General features: G+C 38.4%; 2 protein-coding genes across 3 annotated transcripts; both read left to right on the top strand.

Moving 5' to 3' along the window:
* The first annotated feature begins 249 nt into the window (after positions 1-249).
* On the top strand, positions 250-4,713 carry zgc:158296 (uncharacterized protein LOC791212 homolog). Its single transcript, XM_042408791.1, has 4 exons — positions 250-534; positions 1,159-1,391; positions 2,907-3,094; positions 4,380-4,713. The coding sequence occupies exons 2-4, from the start codon at positions 1,164-1,166 to the stop codon at positions 4,561-4,563; spliced, it is 600 nt and encodes a 199-aa protein (XP_042264725.1). The 5' UTR covers positions 250-534; positions 1,159-1,163; the 3' UTR covers positions 4,564-4,713.
* A 954-nt stretch (positions 4,714-5,667) lies between these two features.
* On the top strand, positions 5,668-19,876 carry fam50a (family with sequence similarity 50 member A). Of its 2 annotated transcripts, XM_042409672.1 has the most exons (13): positions 5,668-5,938; positions 7,744-7,828; positions 8,149-8,248; positions 9,957-10,078; positions 10,616-10,692; positions 11,461-11,527; positions 11,647-11,708; positions 11,815-11,891; positions 12,686-12,740; positions 15,940-15,988; positions 16,128-16,198; positions 17,299-17,409; positions 19,739-19,876. In XM_042409672.1, the coding sequence occupies exons 1-13, from the start codon at positions 5,828-5,830 to the stop codon at positions 19,745-19,747; spliced, it is 996 nt and encodes a 331-aa protein (XP_042265606.1). In that variant the 5' UTR covers positions 5,668-5,827; the 3' UTR covers positions 19,748-19,876. The 2 variants fall into 2 exon arrangements, with proteins under 2 accessions (XP_042265606.1, XP_042265607.1); XM_042409673.1 differs by lacking the exons at positions 16,128-16,198; positions 17,299-17,409; positions 19,739-19,876 and adding an exon at positions 14,708-14,845.
* The last annotated feature ends 15 nt before the right edge of the window (positions 19,877-19,891 follow it).

The following is a 19,891-nucleotide window of genomic DNA, read 5'->3' as shown; positions in this document are numbered from 1 at the left end:
CTCTGTCACCTCTTGACCCTCATGGTACTGTTATATTCTGACTCACCACTACTTAAAATATGTATTCAATATGTATTAGAGTGAATTTGCACTTATTCACTGTATTACTGATATGTGTGTATGTGTGTTTCGCTGTTTCAGTTACTGTGTTGAGACAGCACCCCAGTGCTGTAATGCGATCTTTTAAACCCATCCACTCCCCCTAAAATAACCCCTTTCCACAGCCACACACACACACACACACACACACACACAGAAGAAACAAGAGGCACTGTACCACATTAGTTCGCACTTCTGCCGCTCTAAGTCAGTGTCAAATAGTGAAGGTGTCTGTCTATGTGTGTGTGTTTGTGTATGTGTGTGGCTCCGTCTGGGTTCTCATATGCCAAATCAGCTCTGAGGGACATTGTGATTAAGCGGTTGAACTGATCTCATTGACATTTTAGATTAGCACTCTCCGCAGGGCTCCCCTGCCCCGTCTCTCTGCAAGTGTCTATGTCACTGATACAGGATTAAGATAGCACTGTAAGGAAGGTAAGTCAGACATGAGTTATCATTTCTACTGTTGCTGACCTTCTTGTGAATCTGCTCTGATGATTTCTCAACAAGAATATAGATTACAACTACATTGTGTCACGTTGCAGCACAAGTTTCATGCATATTGTATATCTAAATGCAAGTTGTTAAAAAGGCTTTTAATAAACTGTTAAGACTTTAATCAACATGATATTTTACTCAAAACTCCAAGGCAGGATTGCATTCAGCAAATGTTTCTGAATCTTGAATTATTTTTTATTTAAGTAGAAGTCCCCATTCCAATTCAGCACAACTAAATATCTGATTATAAACTGATCTGTTGTAAAAACTATTTTGCTGAGAATGTTTTAATGCAGAGTGACTATATGCATTTAAATTTTACAAGTGTGATTTAAAATTACCAGCTGCTATTTACAGATTTTGGTGTGGCTTCTTTTTTGGGGGCTAAAGAACAGGTGGAAGTGCCGGTTACACTTGACATGCCTGCAATCTGCTGGAGGAGCGTGTGTGTGTGTGTGTGTGTGCGCGCATGGTTTACAGTATGAATGTTGAAGTCAAGATCTGTGTGTCTGTGTGTTCATCTGTCTTCATGCATGTTAAAACAATGTTTTCCTCCTGCAGTGAGGATGATGATGGTGAGCGATGACTGTCTGGTGGAGTGCCGGATCGATGACAGCGATGAAGACGAAGGAGGAGAAGAAGAACAGATAAACACTCCTCCTCCTCCTCCTGAGTTTGCATGCAAAGCCCCAACTCCATTGCCACAACCCCCGACCCCTCCACCAGCCCCTGCCATGCCCACACCCACCCATCCTGTCAACAGGGACCCTTATGGCATCAACCAACACCTAAAGGTCCTCTTTCCCTTTTCCCCTTACTATGAATCAACATTGTCTGCATGGCCTCAGTTAGTCATGGCAGTGGTATTTAATGTCTGAAAATGACAGCCACATATACTGTCTGTCACAAAGAGAATCTTTGCCTCTGAGGTCACCAGTTTTTTTCTTTGGCTAAACATGATAAATATGTTGAAGATTAGATTTTCGTTGATTTTAACTTTCTGCATCATCTGTCATCAGTAACAACATCTACAAGTCTATAGTATTTGCTTTCCTCTTTAAAATTCCTTCATTCTGTCCCTCTTCTTATATCTGATACAGATACGCCCAGCATTTTATCTACAATAAACACTTCCATGCTCAGTGATCCCAGAAAAAGTTGTATTTTCACAACTTGTCCCTTTTTTAGAGCAGTCCACTCTCCAATCAATCAATCAAAAGAACTCTTCTACGTATAACAAATGCCTTACCGCTGTCTTTAGATATTTCAATTTGGTTAATATGAATCATTCTGCTGCGTTTTATAGAGTCAACTAATTCATACTGTTGGATTGTCTCAGACATGTAGCAGACATTCAGAATAAGGCCTTAAAGTGGTTAAATTGCAATTCTTGCAATTGTTAACTGCAATTCTTATCTTAATCCCTCTGCTATTGTCTCCTGTGGTGTACCCCAGGGTTCCATTTTAGGCCCTATTTAATTTGCAAGCTTCAACTAAGGTCTGTTTTGAGAAAATATGACATCACTTACCATTTCTATGCTGATGACACACAGTTGTATACCCGCTTTAAACTGAATGAAGTACTTGAGTGTCATCTAAGTTATCTTGAGTTGTCACAGGGGTCCTTATCATTGGTCCCCAAAATTTCACTAGTGGTGCAATCAATTTTCATCTCTGTTTTCAAATGTGCATGCATATGCAAGAATAGAGAGTAGAAAGAGTATCATTTTTGTTTCTGCTCTAAAATTTGACATGCAAATAAACAAAGTAACTATTTAGGTCAATAGCAAAAATCCAAAAATGTCTCTCTTCTGGAGATCTTAAGACTATCCTTTATGCTTTTTTCTCACATCTTGACTACTGTAACTCTCTTTATGTGGGAGTATGTCAGTCATCACTAACTCGCCTGCAGCTGGTGCAAAATGCTTCCCCTCTCTGGTTACCTGTGAGATTAATGAAACCAGCTGTTTTTAAAGCTCTGCATGGACGGTACATTGGTACCTCTCCAATCTCGAGTCCTCTCCATTTCTGCTCCCAGACGGAGGAACAGTTTACCTTACCTATCTATTTAAAATAAGACCCATCTTTTTAAAATCAAGTTTGTGTCCTTGACCCTTAATTATTAATATAACTATAAAATTGCATTAACTTTATTTGTTACAGTTAATTAGCTATTTATTTTCATTTCAATTATTTAATTGTATTTTAAATTTCTCTGTAAAGCATTGGTCATAACAAAACATCAAAATGAGATCTATGAATAAACTGACTTGACTTGGACCATCTGCTCTTTTGTTCCCTGTCTGTAGGTGGAGGTCAGTGACGTGCTGGCTGAGCCCGCCACACCTCACAGCATAGACCAAGTGTGGCTTTACAGTGTTGTTGGCTTCGAGAGGGCTCGTATCTGGACTTACCGCTGCCTCTCCCTGCTGTTTGCTGTGCCCTTTGCGCTCCTCTGTGGCATTTTTCTGGCCATTCTCACCTGTCTACATGTCTGGTATGCTATCACCACAACATCATGGATTAAAAATCAAGTACAACAAAATGCGAGTGACACATCTCTCATCACAATGAGTGTTTAACAGAGCTATAAGTACCAAGACTAAGATCAGAGCTAAAAGTGAAGCTAACATGTCAACAATGTCTCAGAAATTAAAAACAAAACAATCAGTAAATCCATGAGGGACGAGAGAAAAAGGATGAACAAACAGTAACAGTTCTTTACTCATTCATTCATCATTGTAGTGCCGCCACTCCATATAAAGGGATGTTAACAACACAGGTTGTCAGCCCAGAGTGGAAAAAACAGATGATGTTTATTAACAAAAATATCAATATGAAGCAGAGACAAAAATGAACCCTGGGAAATTCAACCAAAAATAACTTAAGCCAAAGCAAACAAACAAATAAATAAATAAAATCTGCAGCCTCACAGCAAGCTGCCACCTACTTCTCAGCCTCACCTAACTGGAACATACCATCTACTCAGGTCACCACAGGGTGAGCTGGACTGATACATAGCTTCAAAACATACAGAACAACATTGATGTAGAATGACTCTGTTACTGCTGACAATCATAATTTTCTATGGTCACACATGCACAGCCATTAGTGTGCCAAATTATACAGAATGTACCTCAGAACAGTTTTATCCTTCCTACCTCAGCTTGACCGTGCCTAGTGACTCACTACTTAGTGCAGCTAATGATGCACATCTGTTGTCACTGTTACTGATTAAACAGGTGACCTGCTCCACCACCACAACACTGTCAAAAATGAAACATTCCAACAGGACTGAAGACCTTCAACAAAACATAACATTGTGAAACACAAACTACTCAACTGAAACCCGTTTTCCATGATTTATGTAACATTACTGAAATGAACAGAAACATTGGACTGAAATTAGTGATTTAACACAAAGACACTAACAGGCCTAATGTTGGGAACCAGGGCCTAGTGAAAAGGGAGAGGAGCAACCTCTCACAATGATTAGTCCATTTTTTTCTAACTAATAATAATACAAATTTGTCTTTATAAAACTTATCTGGTTGGCTTGTTTAGCAGTTGACCAACAAATCAAATTGTTTTTCTTTCTTTCTTCCTTCTTAATTCTTAATTATGAGCTACCTTTGATTGAAGACACTGAAAGAAATACTTTTGACATATTAACTTATTTACAAGGATTTTATTGCTCTGTCTTTCTGTCCTGACAGTAAGAGTTTTTAGAAACAGTTATTTAACTCTTCTCTCTCTCTCTCTCTCTCTCTCTCTCTCTCTAGGTTTGTGGTGCCTTGCATACAGCTGAGCAACACTTTCCTTCCATGCCTGCGGTCCTTGTGTATATGTGTTGTGAGCGATTTCATCTCTCCTTTCTGTACGTCTTTTGCTCTCTGCTGCAGTCAAATCGCCATTTCACTGTCTAACAAGGACTGGCATCAAATGAGAGAAAAAGAGGCTGTATGAATGTGAGACATACTGATTGAATGAGTGAGTGAGTGAGCGAGCGAGCCAGTGAGTAAGTGAATGAGTGAGTGAGTGGCTGTTTGATATGTTTTCTACATGTAAAGCCAATTCATAAAAATGCATTATTATTATCATAATTATTTACACTGATTTCAGATGCAAGTCTGAGGAAATTGTATTAGCTGTCAATAAACTAGATGTCAAAAATTCCTTTTTTTTGGATTTGTTTTGTTTTGACCAATCAGATTATGTGAATTGATTTTTACACAGGAAACACATGGAAATGTAAGGTATATCATATTCATTCATTCATCGGTTGTTGAGATATTTGTAATATTATGGACCTCAGATGAATAAAGTAGAATCAACTAAATAAATAAATATTCTGCAATTGTTAGCCAATTGGTGGAAAATTATTTGCAAATAATTCTGGCAATTATTGTATTATTAAAGTAATTTATCAAGTTAAAAACTTGATCTCTGGAAAACAAATTTTTTTGTCAACTGATTAAACAGTCATAACAATCATAACAATGACATAACAATCAATGCAACCCTAATACCTAAATGCTATGGCTTTTTGTCCATTAGATATTACAAATTGGCAATTTAAATGACATTCAACCTGTCACTCGCTGCTATATCAAAACACTGTGGTATTTGTGATTGGTTTATGAATATATTTTACATCCATATATTCAGATTTTAGTTTAGGTACGCTGCATTCAAGCTGTACTCCTTTCTTTAATAACACTTTTTGATCGTTGCAGTGTGAGTTCATAATTACGAGGTTTCCTGAAGCACCTGAAGGCAGCATTATGTAGTTCCTGTTTGCGTTATGAAGCTTATAACATTAATATTACAGAAGAGTATTTTACCGGCATCCTGTCACTCACTTCTTCATCAAAACACTGTGGTATTTGTGATTGATTTGTGAATATATGTTTTACATTCATATATTTAGGGTTTAGTTTAGGTAGGCTATGTTCAAGCTGTAGTCCTTTATTTAATACCACTTTTTGATCGTTGCTATGTGAGTTCATAATTACGAGGTTTCCTGATAGCATTTGAAGGCGACATAATATATTCCCTCAATACCCAACATGCACTTCGCCACCGCCATTTTTGTTGTTGTGGTGTACTGGGAGCCCTACCTTCACAGATCTGGAAAAATCAGCGTTTTATTTTAAGTGTTTATCTTCTTTTTCTGTCTTTTGTGTCTTTAGAGTTCTTATAAGTAAACTTGAAACACAAAGAAAGCAACATGGCGCAGTACAAAGGAGCTGCCAGCGAGGCCGGGAGAGCCATGCAGCTGATGAAAAAACGAGAGAAAGAAAGAGAGCAGTTGGAACAACTGAAGCAGAAGATTGCAGAGGTTTGTAACCTCTTACCCGAAATTATGATGCTTATTAAGTACGTGATACTACCCAGACTTCATTTAGCCCTCTATTTTCCCCCCAAAATTACTCAGTTCAGTGTCGGTAAACATAACGTAAGGAGACATGTCCTCAGTGTTAATGTCACCAGATAAGTCAGTCAGCCAGAGTTCACAGAACTAAAGTTACCTTTTTTCCATAACTTTATTTACAGAAAGCGTCCCTTACAACATGTGTGACAGTAATACAATATCAGAAAACAATTAGGCATCATAATGAAATAAAGATCATAAACAACATGACTTCTCTTTCAGTTTGTTGATACAGTCAACATGGTAAACAGGGCAAAGGGTAAAAGTACTAATAATAAATAAATGGTTAGAAAAATAATAAAAATAATCAGATTTATTAAAAAAAATCTTGGAGCATACTAATTGTATGCGCACATTTCTTATAGTTAAAAGTTGGATAGACTCAAAATACTCCCTAAATTGAGTCATGAAAAGTTCAACTTGGATTTATGGTATGTGAAATTTTCCCAGTAAAATTACTATTAAATTGACAGTCTGCTTTTCGAACTTTTTGTTTTTTGTTTTCATTGTACAGTATTACATCCTTGGCTTCCAGTTTAATTGAATGGTAGGTTTGAGTGTCAAAATCAGAACCATAGTTACCTTCCTAACTTGTATTATAGTCTGTTGTATCTAGAGGCCAGGGTCAGTGAAGTGGTCGCCGTTACAATTAGTTAAATAAAAATCAATTTACATAACATTCTAGGCAAGTCCAGGATAATGACAAACTGTTAACCTGTTTGTCTTATAAAGCTTATAACATTAATATTACAGGAGAGTATTTTAAAGGGATCTTTCACTCAGAATGCTTAAAAGTAACCTTACTCATGCGTCTGTGCAGTGGTGGAAAGTAACTAAATACATTTAATCAGGTACTGTACTTAAGTACATTTTTGAGGTACTTGTACTTTACTTGAGTTTTTTGCATTTTATGCTACTTTATACTTCCACTCCATTTCATTTCAGAGGGAAATATTATGCTTTTTACTTCACTACATTTATTTGACAGCTTTAGTTACTTTTCAGATAAAGATTTGACACAATGGATAATATAACAAGGATTTTCAACACATTGGGGTGCCTGTGGCTCAGGAAGTAGAGTGAGTTGTCCACTAATTGGAAGATTGGCAGTTCGGTTCCATTGCTCCCGATGGCTGTGCCAGCACCCTGAGTTGTTAACAGCTCCACCAAATAGTGATTTTCCCTCTAAACTTCTCACAAGGTTTCATTTCAATAAATGTTCAAATGATCCAATATTTCACCAAAAATCAAAGATTAGAGAAAAAGTCCAAAAAGTGTAAACAGATTTGTGTATCAGAACTTTTTCTTCTTCTTTCCTCTCCCATTAATCATCTCACAACCCCTCAGATTTATCTGGTGACCATTTGGAGGGGCCCGCCCCCTAGATTGGGAACCACCGGACTAAACTAGCTAACTGTATATAAAGTAGTTGAAATTGGCTCCACCTCCAGCAGCTACAACAGTATCATGCTGCTCCAACACTGATTCTTCAGTATTAATAATCTAATGATGTCATATATAATAACATATCAGTCAGAGGGACCAAACCACTACTTTCACTGCAATACCTTAAGTAGGATTTTTCATGCAGGATTTTTACTTGTTTTGAAGTATTTTATATTGCTGTATGTATAGTTTTACTTAAGTAAAGGGTCTGAATACTTCTTCCACCACTGCTTCTGTGATGTAACATTATCTCTGGTCTCTTGCAGGACAACATGGTCAAGTCCAACATTGATAAGAAATTCTCAGCTCACTATGATGCGGTGGAGGCAGAGCTGAAGTCCAGCACAGTTGGTAAGTATCTTTGTTTTTGTGGCCCTCCTGTAAGTCTACAAGCTGTCATCTTAAGGTGGAAATGCCCGGACTGGCTTAGAGTGTGACCCACAAAGTTCAATATATGAAATGGTTGTCTCAGAAAGAGTGAAGACACTTCACAGATCTGCACAGGAAAGCAACATGCAGTGTTATTATGAAAATGTAGATGAAAAAAGTATTTTAACATCACTGCATGTGAATTAGTATATAGTATACTGTATTTGATAACATTTTTGAGATAATATATCCATCTGAGTCTTGCAGTGAGACCTGATTCATGTCTTTCATGTTTTGATCAGGTCTGGTGACACTGAATGATATGAAGGCCAAGCAGGAGGCGCTGGTGAAGGAGAGAGAGAAGCAGCTGGCCAAGAAGGAGCAGTCCAAGGAACTACAGCTGTGAGTTCGTGTGCTTACTGGCTCACATTCACACTGTAGTTTCAGTTTCTCAACCATTTGGTTTAAACCACTTCAGCCCGGAGAGGTGTAAAGACCAGCAGGGCTTTCAGGGGGCGCTAGTAGAGCTTTCAGACCTCTAATCTTGCTAATGGTCTTTTCTCATCATGTTTCCTATCATTTGAATTCAGCCTACAGCCAGTATGTGAAAAAAACATTTACATTTCCAGTTCCGATGCACACAAATGAATTCATGCTACATTTCTGGGAGCAGAGACAAACAATTGACTCCCAGATACAAATAGCTCTGCTAATTATGTGAATGAGAAGGAAATTTGATGTGTTCAAAGGATTTTGCATTAGAGCTGCATCGGTTATCATCATTTTTCAAGCAAAAATGCCAAATATTTGCTGATTCCAGCTTCTCAGACATGAGGATTTGCTGCATGTTTTTATTATGTATGATAGTAAATTAAATGTTAATTGGTTTTGGACTGTTGGTTGAAGAAAACAAGCAACTTAAGTACATCTATTTGGGCTCTGGGATGTTGTGATGAGGGTCTATCACTTCTTTCTGATTTTGAAAATGATCATTAAATGTAGCCTTACTTTGCATCTTCCTCTCATGGTTCCCCTCTTGCTTTAGACTTAATAATTGTACCCTCACAGGCCAGACAGTGTGATGAACTCTTGATTCATGACAGGTGGCTTCCAGATTCCAAAATACAAGTTGCACTTACAGTTTTTAATTTTGATAGAAATGTAACTAGCAGTGGCATGAAAAATTCAAAGTAGAAATCAAATGGATGGCTATGACACTAATGAATCTCTACAACTGTCGCCAGGGGCCTCAAAAGAAAATGAAAAATGAATGAAAACTCTGGATGGTGTCCAACCTCACCTGTCAAACCGTGCATAACAGTGCCAAGATGACTAAGGCATCTTAGCAGAAGCCATAAAACATGTACCCTGTTTCTGCTGAATGATTGAAAGTTGAGCAGGCATGGGCTTATTTAGTACTTGGAAGGGAGACATCCCAGGAAAAAATTAAGGTGCCACTGGAAGTAGTGTTGGTTAAAAAAAAAAAATCCCAATGCCACAGTGCAGTGACTGGGACACTGTGCTGTAGGAGACGCCGTCCTTCGGATGAGACATTAAACCAATGTCCTGACTCACTTTGTTCATTAAAGATCCTATGGCACTTATTGCAAAGAGTAGGGGGTTCCCTGGTGTCCCGGCAAAATTCCCAACCTAGCTTTCTCCATCTGGTCACCTAATCGTCCCCCAGTGTATTTGGCTCAATGATTCCCTCCCTCTCCAACTCAATCTGATGTGTGGTGAGTGTTCTGGCACAAAGTGGCTGCCATATATCATCCCCATGTGGATGCTACACATTGGTGGTGGTTGAGGTGAGTTTACCCCCCTTCACTGTAAAGCGCTTTGGATATCAAGATAAAGTGCTATACAAATGTAACCCATTATTATTATCATTGTTGTTATTATTATCACAAGGCTCCAACAGTAAAACATGAATCAGTTTTTTCTGGGCACAAGTTCAAGAGCTACAACTGTTTTCCTTGTAGTCCTGCAAAGAAAATGTGTGCTGGAAACATAGAGAAAGCATGAATACATTATGCAATGATGGTGTGTATGTGTAGCTGTTCTTCCATTTGATTTTGGTTGATAATTATGAATGTTTTACTCTTTGCAGCAAGCTTGAGAAGCAGAAAGAGAAGAAGAGAAAGGAAGAACAGAAGAGGAAAATAGCCAGTTTATCGTTTAATCCCGAAGATGAAGAAGATGAAGAGGAAGATGAAGAAGAAGAGCAGGATTGTGAGTATTATGTTAAAGCAGAGACTAAAAGAGTAACACAGTGCTGAGAAGCACTTTCAGCTGTATACGGCCTCTGTCATTCTTCAGTTCAGATCAACTAGATAATTCTCTCTTAAATCAGTCTGATTTGGTCTAAACTGGAGCTTCATCAGTAATTAAATGAATGGATTAAAAAATGAAATCTTGAAACAGGATCTTGCAGGGATTAAAAATGGGGAGTTGTCAGAGAATATGAGTTGTTGCAGCATCAAAGCCACTTCTACAATTTAATATATTTAGATATAGATGTTTGGTGTTTTCTTTCATGGAAAAAGTTACTTAAGTTTTAGAATTAGTTGCTTTTTGAAATTTCTTTTTTTTCACATTCACCTATTTTGTTGCTTATTTGTTGTAGTCATGAGTGATGTTCTAAGCAGTGATGTTGAGCTTGTCATACTGTTTGTTTGTTGCTGCTCCATATGAGTGTTTTAAGACACTGTTTTGGTCAGCAGGTATTTTATAGCTCATGAATAAAAAGTGTGTGACTTTGTCTCACAGATTCTCCAGTAAGGAAGAAGAAACTGGGGAAAAATCCAGATGTGGACACAAGTTTCCTTCCTGATCGAGACAGAGAGGTGAGGTTAGACACCGTCACATTCAGAGTATGACTCTGGGAAAGTATTTCCTTATCATTTCTCTGCTTTGTGCTGGCAAAAGATTAATTGGACTCTGGTATTTTCTTTGTGAACGCCTACACATGGACTTTAAACCACAAATTTAGTTTTAGAATGTTTTCATTTCATTTTTGCCAGACAAAGATCTTCCTGGGATTGAAACAATTTCTGCTTAAATTAATTTGTGGTTTGGAGTCGTGTGCATGCAATGTGCTCATAATTTCAATTTATTCAGAGATTCTAGATTTTACAGGTTTGCCCCATGGATTCTATTGAGCTTTGGAAACCAACACTTCTATTTACATTTTATAACTGTGCATCATCAAATTGTAAATCAAACTAAAAAATCGGGGGGACTTTAATTCCTGTTTTACATGGCAAGCTGTAGAAGAACATTGAAGCCAATGATTAGAGCAAGAAGTAACTATTGATTATGAAGCTAAACCAGCTAGACTTTTAACGATTCTTCATGTCGGTTGTATTTCCGAAAAAACAGACCACACGGACCTCTGGACACTTGTAACTCAAATACTAAATAGAAGACATCGGCCATTTCACACCATTAAAACTACCACATATACTGTATTGTTGATACCATGGTAGAGTTGCCATGTTCGTTTGTTATTTTGTCTATTGAGTCCGATCTCTATTGTCATGTTAATGCAGCATGGTCCTCTAATATAAACTGACATTTTCAATCATTTCATTTTGTCGGCTTCGTGTGTTCAGGAGGAGGAGAATCGTCTCAGAGAGGAACTCAGGCAGGAGTGGGAGCTCAAACAGGAGAAGATTAAGAGTGAGTGTCACAATTACTTTCACACACACACACACACCCCTTGTTATTGCTGTAACTGACTCACATGCACACTCACACTTACTCTCAATCCAAATAATGGTTTATATGTTTGTTTTCAGGTGAGGAGATAGAAATCACATTCAGCTACTGGGATGGATCTGGACATCGTAAGACGGTCAAGGTAAAGTATGACTATAGATTCCCCTTATTCTGTGTATAAACATTCAACACAACAGATACTCTCTTCATATTTTCCCCTCATGTCTTTCTGTTTATTTCCCCTGCAGATGAAGAAGGGCAATACCATCCAGAACTTCCTGCAGAGGGCCCTGGAAGTCCTGAGGAAGGACTTTAGTGAGCTAAGGCAAGAGAATCATGCTTTACTCTTATTCTGCAGAGGAGAGTAGCATGACCATAAATGACAGCAAAATGCAGTAGAGACTGTTTATTTATGTTGTTTACCTAATTTATGTGCACTTGTTTCATTTCAGCTCAGTGTGAGAATCTCTTGTGCGTTTTGCTGTCATTTATGGTAGAAGCTGTAATAGTGGCACCACATCTGTGCTCTGACATTATATTGTAAAGCTAGTTGTTTGTCTGTGGTAGTGTTAGTGTTATAATGGCGAAACTCAGCAGATGAAGTTTGTGTGTCAGACTATGGCTGTAGCCTTGCTGTGGTCGCCGCTTTCTCCTCAGCCTACACTCTGATTCCACAGCGCGATATTCGACCTTGTATCATGAAACTAGTTTTTTCCAAATTTACTGATTACTGAATTTATTTTAAAGTATTTAGTATTATGATATTTAAGTGTCTGCTTTTCCCTTTTGTATGGCGTAGCATGGTAGGCAGGTAGTGCTTTGGGAGACCCACGTTTTACAGTCCTTGAAGGCATCATTACAGAAAATAAGGAAACATAGTTTCTCCAAAGAATCTCTTTATGTCTCCCTCTCAGTCCCTCTGATTTTAAAAATTGCACCGATGACAATAAGCCTTGATGTCTGCCACTGTGTGTTCTTTGATACTATCACTTAGAGTTGCTTAAGTCAGACATATTCAAATCACACACACACACACACAGGAAAAATATTGGTAATTTTTCCTTCTTAATAATGTTGAAATTCATTTTTATCAGACTGAAATTCTCATTCTCTGTGCAGGTCTGCTGGAGTAGAACAGCTGATGTACATCAAAGAGGATCTGATAATCCCACATGTGAGTAGTGAGTGCATGAACGACACCCTCAAAAACCACAACTGAACTGTTGCTTCATTTTCTTCGTTTCAATTCAACTCATTTACTGTTTAAGTGTTTGAGTAGATTCAACACCTCTGATGTGCGTCTGTGTTCACAATACAATGGCCCTTTAAGACACACATCCCTTTACATTAATTTGATGGATTTACATGTCAGGCTCATCTCTGAATAATTGCCTGATCCACTTTTACTTGCATGTACAGACTGAAAAATATGCGTCTTGTTTCACCTTCTAACATCACTGTAATAAATATATCTTCCCTATCTTCATCTCTTATACACAGGTATAAGAAAGTTAGCTTAATAAACTATGAAACACTAAACTTAGCACAAAAAGTAAGGAAATTTGTATTTGGTAGATTATTTCTTTGTTCTAACAACGCTTCTTGGCAATAAATCTTATACCTTTGGAAAGCTTGTTTATTTCCCTTTTTAAATGGTGCCACATTTGTGAGGAACATGCATTTGTGGGATGAGCAGTAGAGCTGAGTATGTGGGTTGCGCCCATGAAAAATTTGCCAAATCTTCTCTGCCAATGCCAAACAACTTATTTTGCTGTTGCTATTGACTCTTGTTTTGAGCTTCTGGTACCCCCAGGTGATGCCAGTCAGGTGCCAATCAGGCACCTGATTGGCAGCACCTGTGAGCATGGGCCCTGCTACAGTGGTCAGTAGGTGTCCACTCCAAGAATCGGTATGCCACATTTGGCTGATCTGGATAGGGCCTGTGCGATAGGGCAACTTCAAGCTGGTGTTCCGCAAAACCAAATTGCGGCATAATTCTAATTCCCTATAACAGGGGATGTCAGAGACAGGTCGCGAAGTGGGCGTCCCAAGAAGACGACACCCCAAGAAGACTGTTTCCTCACCCTGTCAGCACTTAGGTACCGTAGTCTGTCTTCTACAGATTTGCGAGGTTTGCAGGACGATATGGCCGACGGCTCTCGGCCCAGACGAACCGGAACAGACTGCATGCAGCCAATCTCTGGTCTCATAGGGCTGCCAGGAGGCCTGCCATGACTGCCCCTCACCGTCAAGCCTGTTTGCACTGGTGTCGGCAACACGTGCACTGGAACCTGAACATATGGAGGAAGGTCATGTTCAGCGATGAGTCCAGACACTCGCCCCCACGGAGCGGGGTTTATCAGGGACTTACTCCAGAATTTGGGAGTGGAGAGGATGGAATGGCCTGCCAGCAGTCCTGACCTCAACCCCATTGAACACTTGTGGGATCAGCTTAGGTGTGCTGTTCGTGCCAGAGTGACCAACACAACCAAGTTGCCTGACTTGCGACAAATGCTGGTTGAAGAATGGGATGCCATCCCACAGCAGTGTGTGACCAGGCTGGTGACCAGCATGAGGAGGAGGTGCCAGGCTGTTGTGGTTGTATATGGTTCTTCCACATGCTACTAAGGCTCCTGTTTGTTAAATTAATTAATCGTTAAATTGCCAATATGTATTGTTTCTTCAAACTTCAATCATCCAATCCACCAAACACCAAACAAGAGTCAATGGCAGAATAAGCTGTTTGGCATTGGCAGAGAAGATTTGGCAAATTTTTCATCAGCGCAACCCAGATACTCATCCAACAAATGCATGTTCCTTACAAATGTGGCACCATTTAAAAGGGAAATAAACAGGCTTTCCAACGGTATAAGATTTATTGCCAAGAAGCATTGTTACAACAAAGAAATAATCTACTAAACACAAATTTCCTTACTTTTTGTGCTAAGTTTATATTCCTCTTATGGTGTGACAGAGGCAAGTAAAAGTGGCTTGGGCGATTATTCAGGCATAAGACCAAGACATTAAATTGCCATCAGCTTCCAGTTCTAATGTTGTGTTCACACCAAATGTGAATTTTCAACTCTCGTTACTTGCGTGCGTTTGACCACAGGATCATTTGTGTTTATTCGCCCCACACAGCCAGTGAGCAACAGCAGGCACCGACTAGTCCCCACCTGGACAGTGAGAACCACTGCGGTGATGTTAATGAAGCTCAGCCTGCCTGCCATCATGACAGCTCAGTCCTCCTGCTAACAACAGTCATACCGACACTTATCTGTAAACACTGAGAGATACATTATCAACTCGTCTCTGTTTGTTCTGCTGTGATAAACTGCATTAACCCATCACACAAAACTCCCCCCCAAAATCTGTTGATTTACTGCACTTCCCAGATGACAACTACAGGCCTTAAAGCGGTATGAACAGCGGATAAACAAATCAAAAGGATGCTGAAATAATTACATCATGATGCTGATTTGTAAAAAGTCTTAATTCATGCCTTGCAAGGTCTGTCTGCAAGATGACAAGCAAAAAACTTTTGAAATGCTTGTTTTCTGAAGTCTGGAGTTCAAATCGATCAGAGCTATGCTTTGCAAACATTAGCTGCTTCATCCACACTCAATATAACGTCATCTAAAGGCATAAATACAGCAGCAACATGTTTATACACGTAGATATCTACATATTGTGCAACTTTAAGATCATATAAACTCACTGGCATTTAAGATGTTTATTACCGATGACAGCAGCTGAGGGGGGTATGTGACTCTGGTGTTAGCTCCGGCTAAGTTAGGTTGAGAAGCAAAAGTGAGGATAAATCAATTTCTTAATCCCAAAAGTTTAAAAAATAAACTCTTCCTGCCAGTAAATGGCTCTGGATTAGAACAGAATCTGGTGGTGGTGGTGTTTATTCCCCCAGAAATCAGCAGCACCACCATCGTGCTCCCTGGCTCTTTCCTCCAGAGCTGGCTGGGTCTCAACAGCTGTCTGTTGGCAAGTTGCAGCTGAATCCCCTGGTCCAGCCCTGTGGTAGCGCAAACTTTTTGCTCAAGTTGAATGTTTTCAACTTGCGTGAATATGCAAATTACGCAAATTTTGTGTATTTGTGTTGCGAATTTCACATATTTGCGTCATTCACGTCGCGTAATTCACATCATTCGCTTCACCCAACACGAGTAGACGTGAATTTGCGTCTATTTGTGTCTTTGCATCGACTTTGCATGTAATCTTGTCGTTCGAAAAATTTGCTGTCAATGTTTTTTTTTATGATGGTGTTTACTGTGATTATTTTTTATGGTTTCTTTTTCATTTGTCCAGCAGCTGTGGCAGTTTTTGAATTAATTCATGTTTTATCTCTTTGTTCCAATCAGCACCACAGTTTTTATGACTTCATTGTGACCAAAGCCAGAGGCAAATCTGGTAAGTGAACACCAACAGCTTTCATTTCCTTTATTTGTTTTTAGATATTACATGCTGAAGTAGTTGTTTCTGTACAACACATGGAACAATGTGAGGTTGATTTTCCTGCATTTTCACTCAGTTTAGTTCTCCCCCACAGGTCCTCTTTTCAGCTTTGACGTCCACGATGATATTCGACTGGTGAATGACGCCACAGTAGAGAAAGACGAGGTTAGGATTATTCCCCAACACTCACATCCCCATATGTACATTGAAACAGTAATTGGTCAGAAGCTGCTGCTGTTGAGCTGCTGACTGGCTTACATATGTTACATTGGAATCACAGCAAGAAGGGACCTTTTCACAGCCGGTATGGACAGAAGGAACAATTAGCAGCAACCAAAAACTGCTCCAGTGTACATATGGGCATATGAATATTGTTTTAAGATAGACTTGAAAAAATGTGAACCTCTAAAACTTGCTAAAAAGATCTGAAATTGTCTACAAATCAATCAAGAAAAAAAAAGTAATTTCTGATGTTACTTTTGTTGGATAAAATCATAATCATAATTTCAGTAAAAAGCACTTGAATTTAATCATTTCATTACAAAAATCTAAATGAATTTAAAGGATAAGTCTGGCATTATTCTACATTTTTCTTGTCAATAAATCCCATGAAAAGATGAAAAATATAAATGCGTCCTCTATCCCTCACAACTTTAGGACTTCTCTACCCTGTCTGTCTGTGGCATTCATCCCGAGCCCATTTGTTACTGCTGATGTAAATATTTATAAATGGGTCAAAAATATATAGTTTTAACTTTTTTAAAGTCTCAGTAATTCCCTAAAGCAGCTGGACACTTTTTAATCAATGTCGCTTAAACAGGAGATAAAAGTACAATGGTTGGGGACTATTTTAAGCTGCGGATTAATACACATTTGTTGCTCTAGTGAGTATTTCTGGCAGCAGGACGGTGTGTGTGGGATTGAGTCAAAGTAAACTACAGTGTGCGTGTTCATGGTAATGAAGGAACATGTCACCCAGTGCAACATGTGGCTCACTGATGTGTTTTTAATAGCTTTGGACAACAGCAGAACTTTATGGTACTGAGGAATAAGTTATACAAGGCTTTGGATACATGCACAATACTTGTTAATGGAATCAATTCATTGTTTGTTCTCATCTTTTCATTGGACTTGTTGACACGAAGAAAAAAATAGAAGATGACCAGACTTATCCTTTATATTATTGTTAGAGGAAATACTAAGATAAGTAAGATAAATTTAAAAGCCATATCAAAGTTAACCTGGTTGTGCTCTCTTGCTTAAAGTCTCATGCAGGTAAAGTGGTGCTAAGGAGCTGGTATGAAAAGAACAAGCACATCTTTCCTGCTAGTCGCTGGGAGCCATACGACCCTGAGAAGAAATGGGACAAATATACGGTGAGAAGTTTTGCCTCAGGGATCATTGAAGTTTCACCTAATCTTAAATCTGATCTTTAGCACAAGTAAAACACTTAATGCGACATTTTATTAGCTGTGTTTCCATAAACCTATTTTTCTGCGCATTTTTAAGTATCACATTAAAAAAGCTTAATGGAAACACCAAAATCAGAAAAAACGTATTTTCAATTTTTTTGTAAAAAAAAGTTTTTACACTTGCTTGAGGTGGATTTTGGAAATGTTGAAAAAGAGTTTATGTGCAAAATGGGTAATGGAAACGCATTTGTCGAATAAATAATGACATAGCGAACATTTAACTCACATGACTGACCAGCTGTTTCCGTTCTCGCGTCTTCTGGTGTCTCCATATAACATGGAGCATGGCCAATACTAGCTGACATTTGACAAATTGAAAGGACAATTACCAGTTGGCAATATCACTGTTTGTTTTGTGTCTGGTTGGCTACCCCTACTTCTTCTACTCTGTTTACTGGCTGATTATTTAAGCCTATACCGCCATCTTCTGACAAAACTATGTGTTGCATAGCCTAGATTATTTGCTTTACAAAGCAGTTGATGAAAACGCATCTAATTAGCATTTTCCTTCTGTTGACATTTCAAAGGTTTTCTTAAAATTCTCTTGTGAATCTAATGGAAACATGACTATTGATGATCAGTTTTTCAGAGACTGACAATGTTGTGTGCGTATTTAGTAACAGTGAGTCAAAGGCTTGCTGTGTAGTATGTGTACCTGCTCTTCCAACAAGCTTCATCAGTGGAATTTAACCTTTATTATTACGATAATTTATCTTTTGTTCATGCCATTGTATCATGACAATACTCATTGGCAGAGACCAAATCAGAGCTGAAAGTAGAATGAATATGAACAAACTTTTAGAGCTTATTTCATTTCCCCCAAGTGGTTAAAAAAAAGAATGGAGGTTTAACATTGTGATGATCACAATGTGTGTGTGATGTTCAAATCAAGCAGCACACTAAAAACTTAGCCAACCAAGGGTGGAAATCACAAATCACTTTGCTGATTCAAGTCTTTGAAAAGCTCTGGTCAAAGATTTGTAGTCACAATGTAATTCATTCACTCCTAAATTTAGTGGTCACATCACTGTTCAAATGGGAATTCAGCACTGATGCTAGTTGTCTTCAGTTCAGTATTACGTTCAGTCTGTTGCTGGTCCAAGCTGTCATGCTCAGTTCAGTTCAGTACAAAACTGGCCTATACAAGCACTGCACATTAATAGCTCAGCTCGTGTTACAGTGTAGTTTGCACAAGCTGGAGAAAAAAGGAATGCAAAGGGACGTGTAGGCGATAAATATGGACATTGCCAAATAGAGGAGGATGGATAACTCTTCAGGTACTCCACTAATACTCCTTCGAGGCGAGTGATTTTCAAGTTTTGTAAAGAGAAAACAGGTGGTTCAATAGAAAAATAAGGACGGACATCTTTGTCAAGCTGGAACTACCATCCATGAACAGGAAACTGCCATTTGTTACCCACTCACTGTGTTGTCTTCACTCATTACTATTAAATTACAACAAATTTTCATTTCTCAAAAGTTTAAATGCATTACACACATTAGTCTCTTCACATTCCACCATAATAAATGTGTATACTGATACAAACCAAGAAGATCCAGCTGGATGTTAACAGATAATCTTTGCAGTGTTTGTTTCATACATATTACATTTTCTTACATATGTTCCACTTCCTTTAATGCAGCAAGTCAGTTTAGAAAAAGCATTAGAAAAGCCCAACCAGGGACAGGGTTCACAAAATAGAAATCCTATTATAATCCTATTATGTATTATAACACATCTGTATCATGATATTGTAACCTGTTACAATGTTGTTTTTTTTTACATTGTCCCTGATAAATAAACAAATATAAATAAACAAAAATGTAAGTTTTACGAGAAATAACTTGTACACTTGAAACTTTCATGAAACTTTCATGAAACTTCATGAAACTTCATGAAACTTCATGTATTAGTTATAAACATATCTTGAACATAATGATTCCTTTGGGCAAACTGAGCTGGATCAACAGCTCTGCCTTCGGCACGTTGCCTGTACGATTGTTCTGTCAAGAGAACCCTGCCCAGTGTGGTGGAGCTGCCAGCTTTTTCCTGCAGAGGCACGCTCTGTTTTACAACATACCCCCAGTCCATCCAAATGCCTGACAAAAACACACTCCTTCTATATCTCAATAATAACCTCAGATCTGCAATGATTGAGTATCATGTGGCAGAATGGACCTGATTATTTCCTGGAATAACTTAATATTTAATTTGCTGTGTTTTGTTTTTCAGATCCGGTGAAGCAGCTGTCTTCTTCTGTCTCTGGAATCCTTAATGCAAATGTTTCCTTTTCCATCCTGTTTTACTTTTGTTACAACACATTTTATCGGTGCATTATCACAATTTAATAAACTATTGATTCATGATTTACTTAACTTGGTTATT

The sequence above is a fragment of the Thunnus maccoyii genome, chromosome 4, assembly GCF_910596095.1.
Source record: "Thunnus maccoyii chromosome 4, fThuMac1.1, whole genome shotgun sequence".
Taxonomy (NCBI): Eukaryota; Metazoa; Chordata; class Actinopteri; order Scombriformes; family Scombridae; genus Thunnus; species Thunnus maccoyii.
This window is presented reverse-complemented; position numbering and strand designations above follow the sequence as displayed.

Bases quoted from the DNA above. Each gene is read 5' to 3' on its own strand.
- zgc:158296 (XM_042408791.1), top strand. From the start codon at position 1,164: ATGATGATGGTGAGCGATGACTGTCTGGTGGAGTGCCGGATCGATGAC. The intron at 1,392-2,906 runs GTCCTCTTTCCC...CCCTGTCTGTAG, and splicing joins GCATCAACCAACACCTAAAG to GTGGAGGTCAGTGACGTGCT. The intron at 3,095-4,379 runs GTATGCTATCAC...CTCTCTCTCTAG, and splicing joins CTCACCTGTCTACATGTCTG to GTTTGTGGTGCCTTGCATAC.
- fam50a (XM_042409672.1), top strand. From the start codon at position 5,828: ATGGCGCAGTACAAAGGAGCTGCCAGCGAGGCCGGGAGAGCCATGCAG. The intron at 11,528-11,646 runs GTGAGTGTCACA...GTTTGTTTTCAG, and splicing joins CAAACAGGAGAAGATTAAGA to GTGAGGAGATAGAAATCACA. The intron at 15,989-16,127 runs GTAAGTGAACAC...TCTCCCCCACAG, and splicing joins CAAAGCCAGAGGCAAATCTG to GTCCTCTTTTCAGCTTTGAC.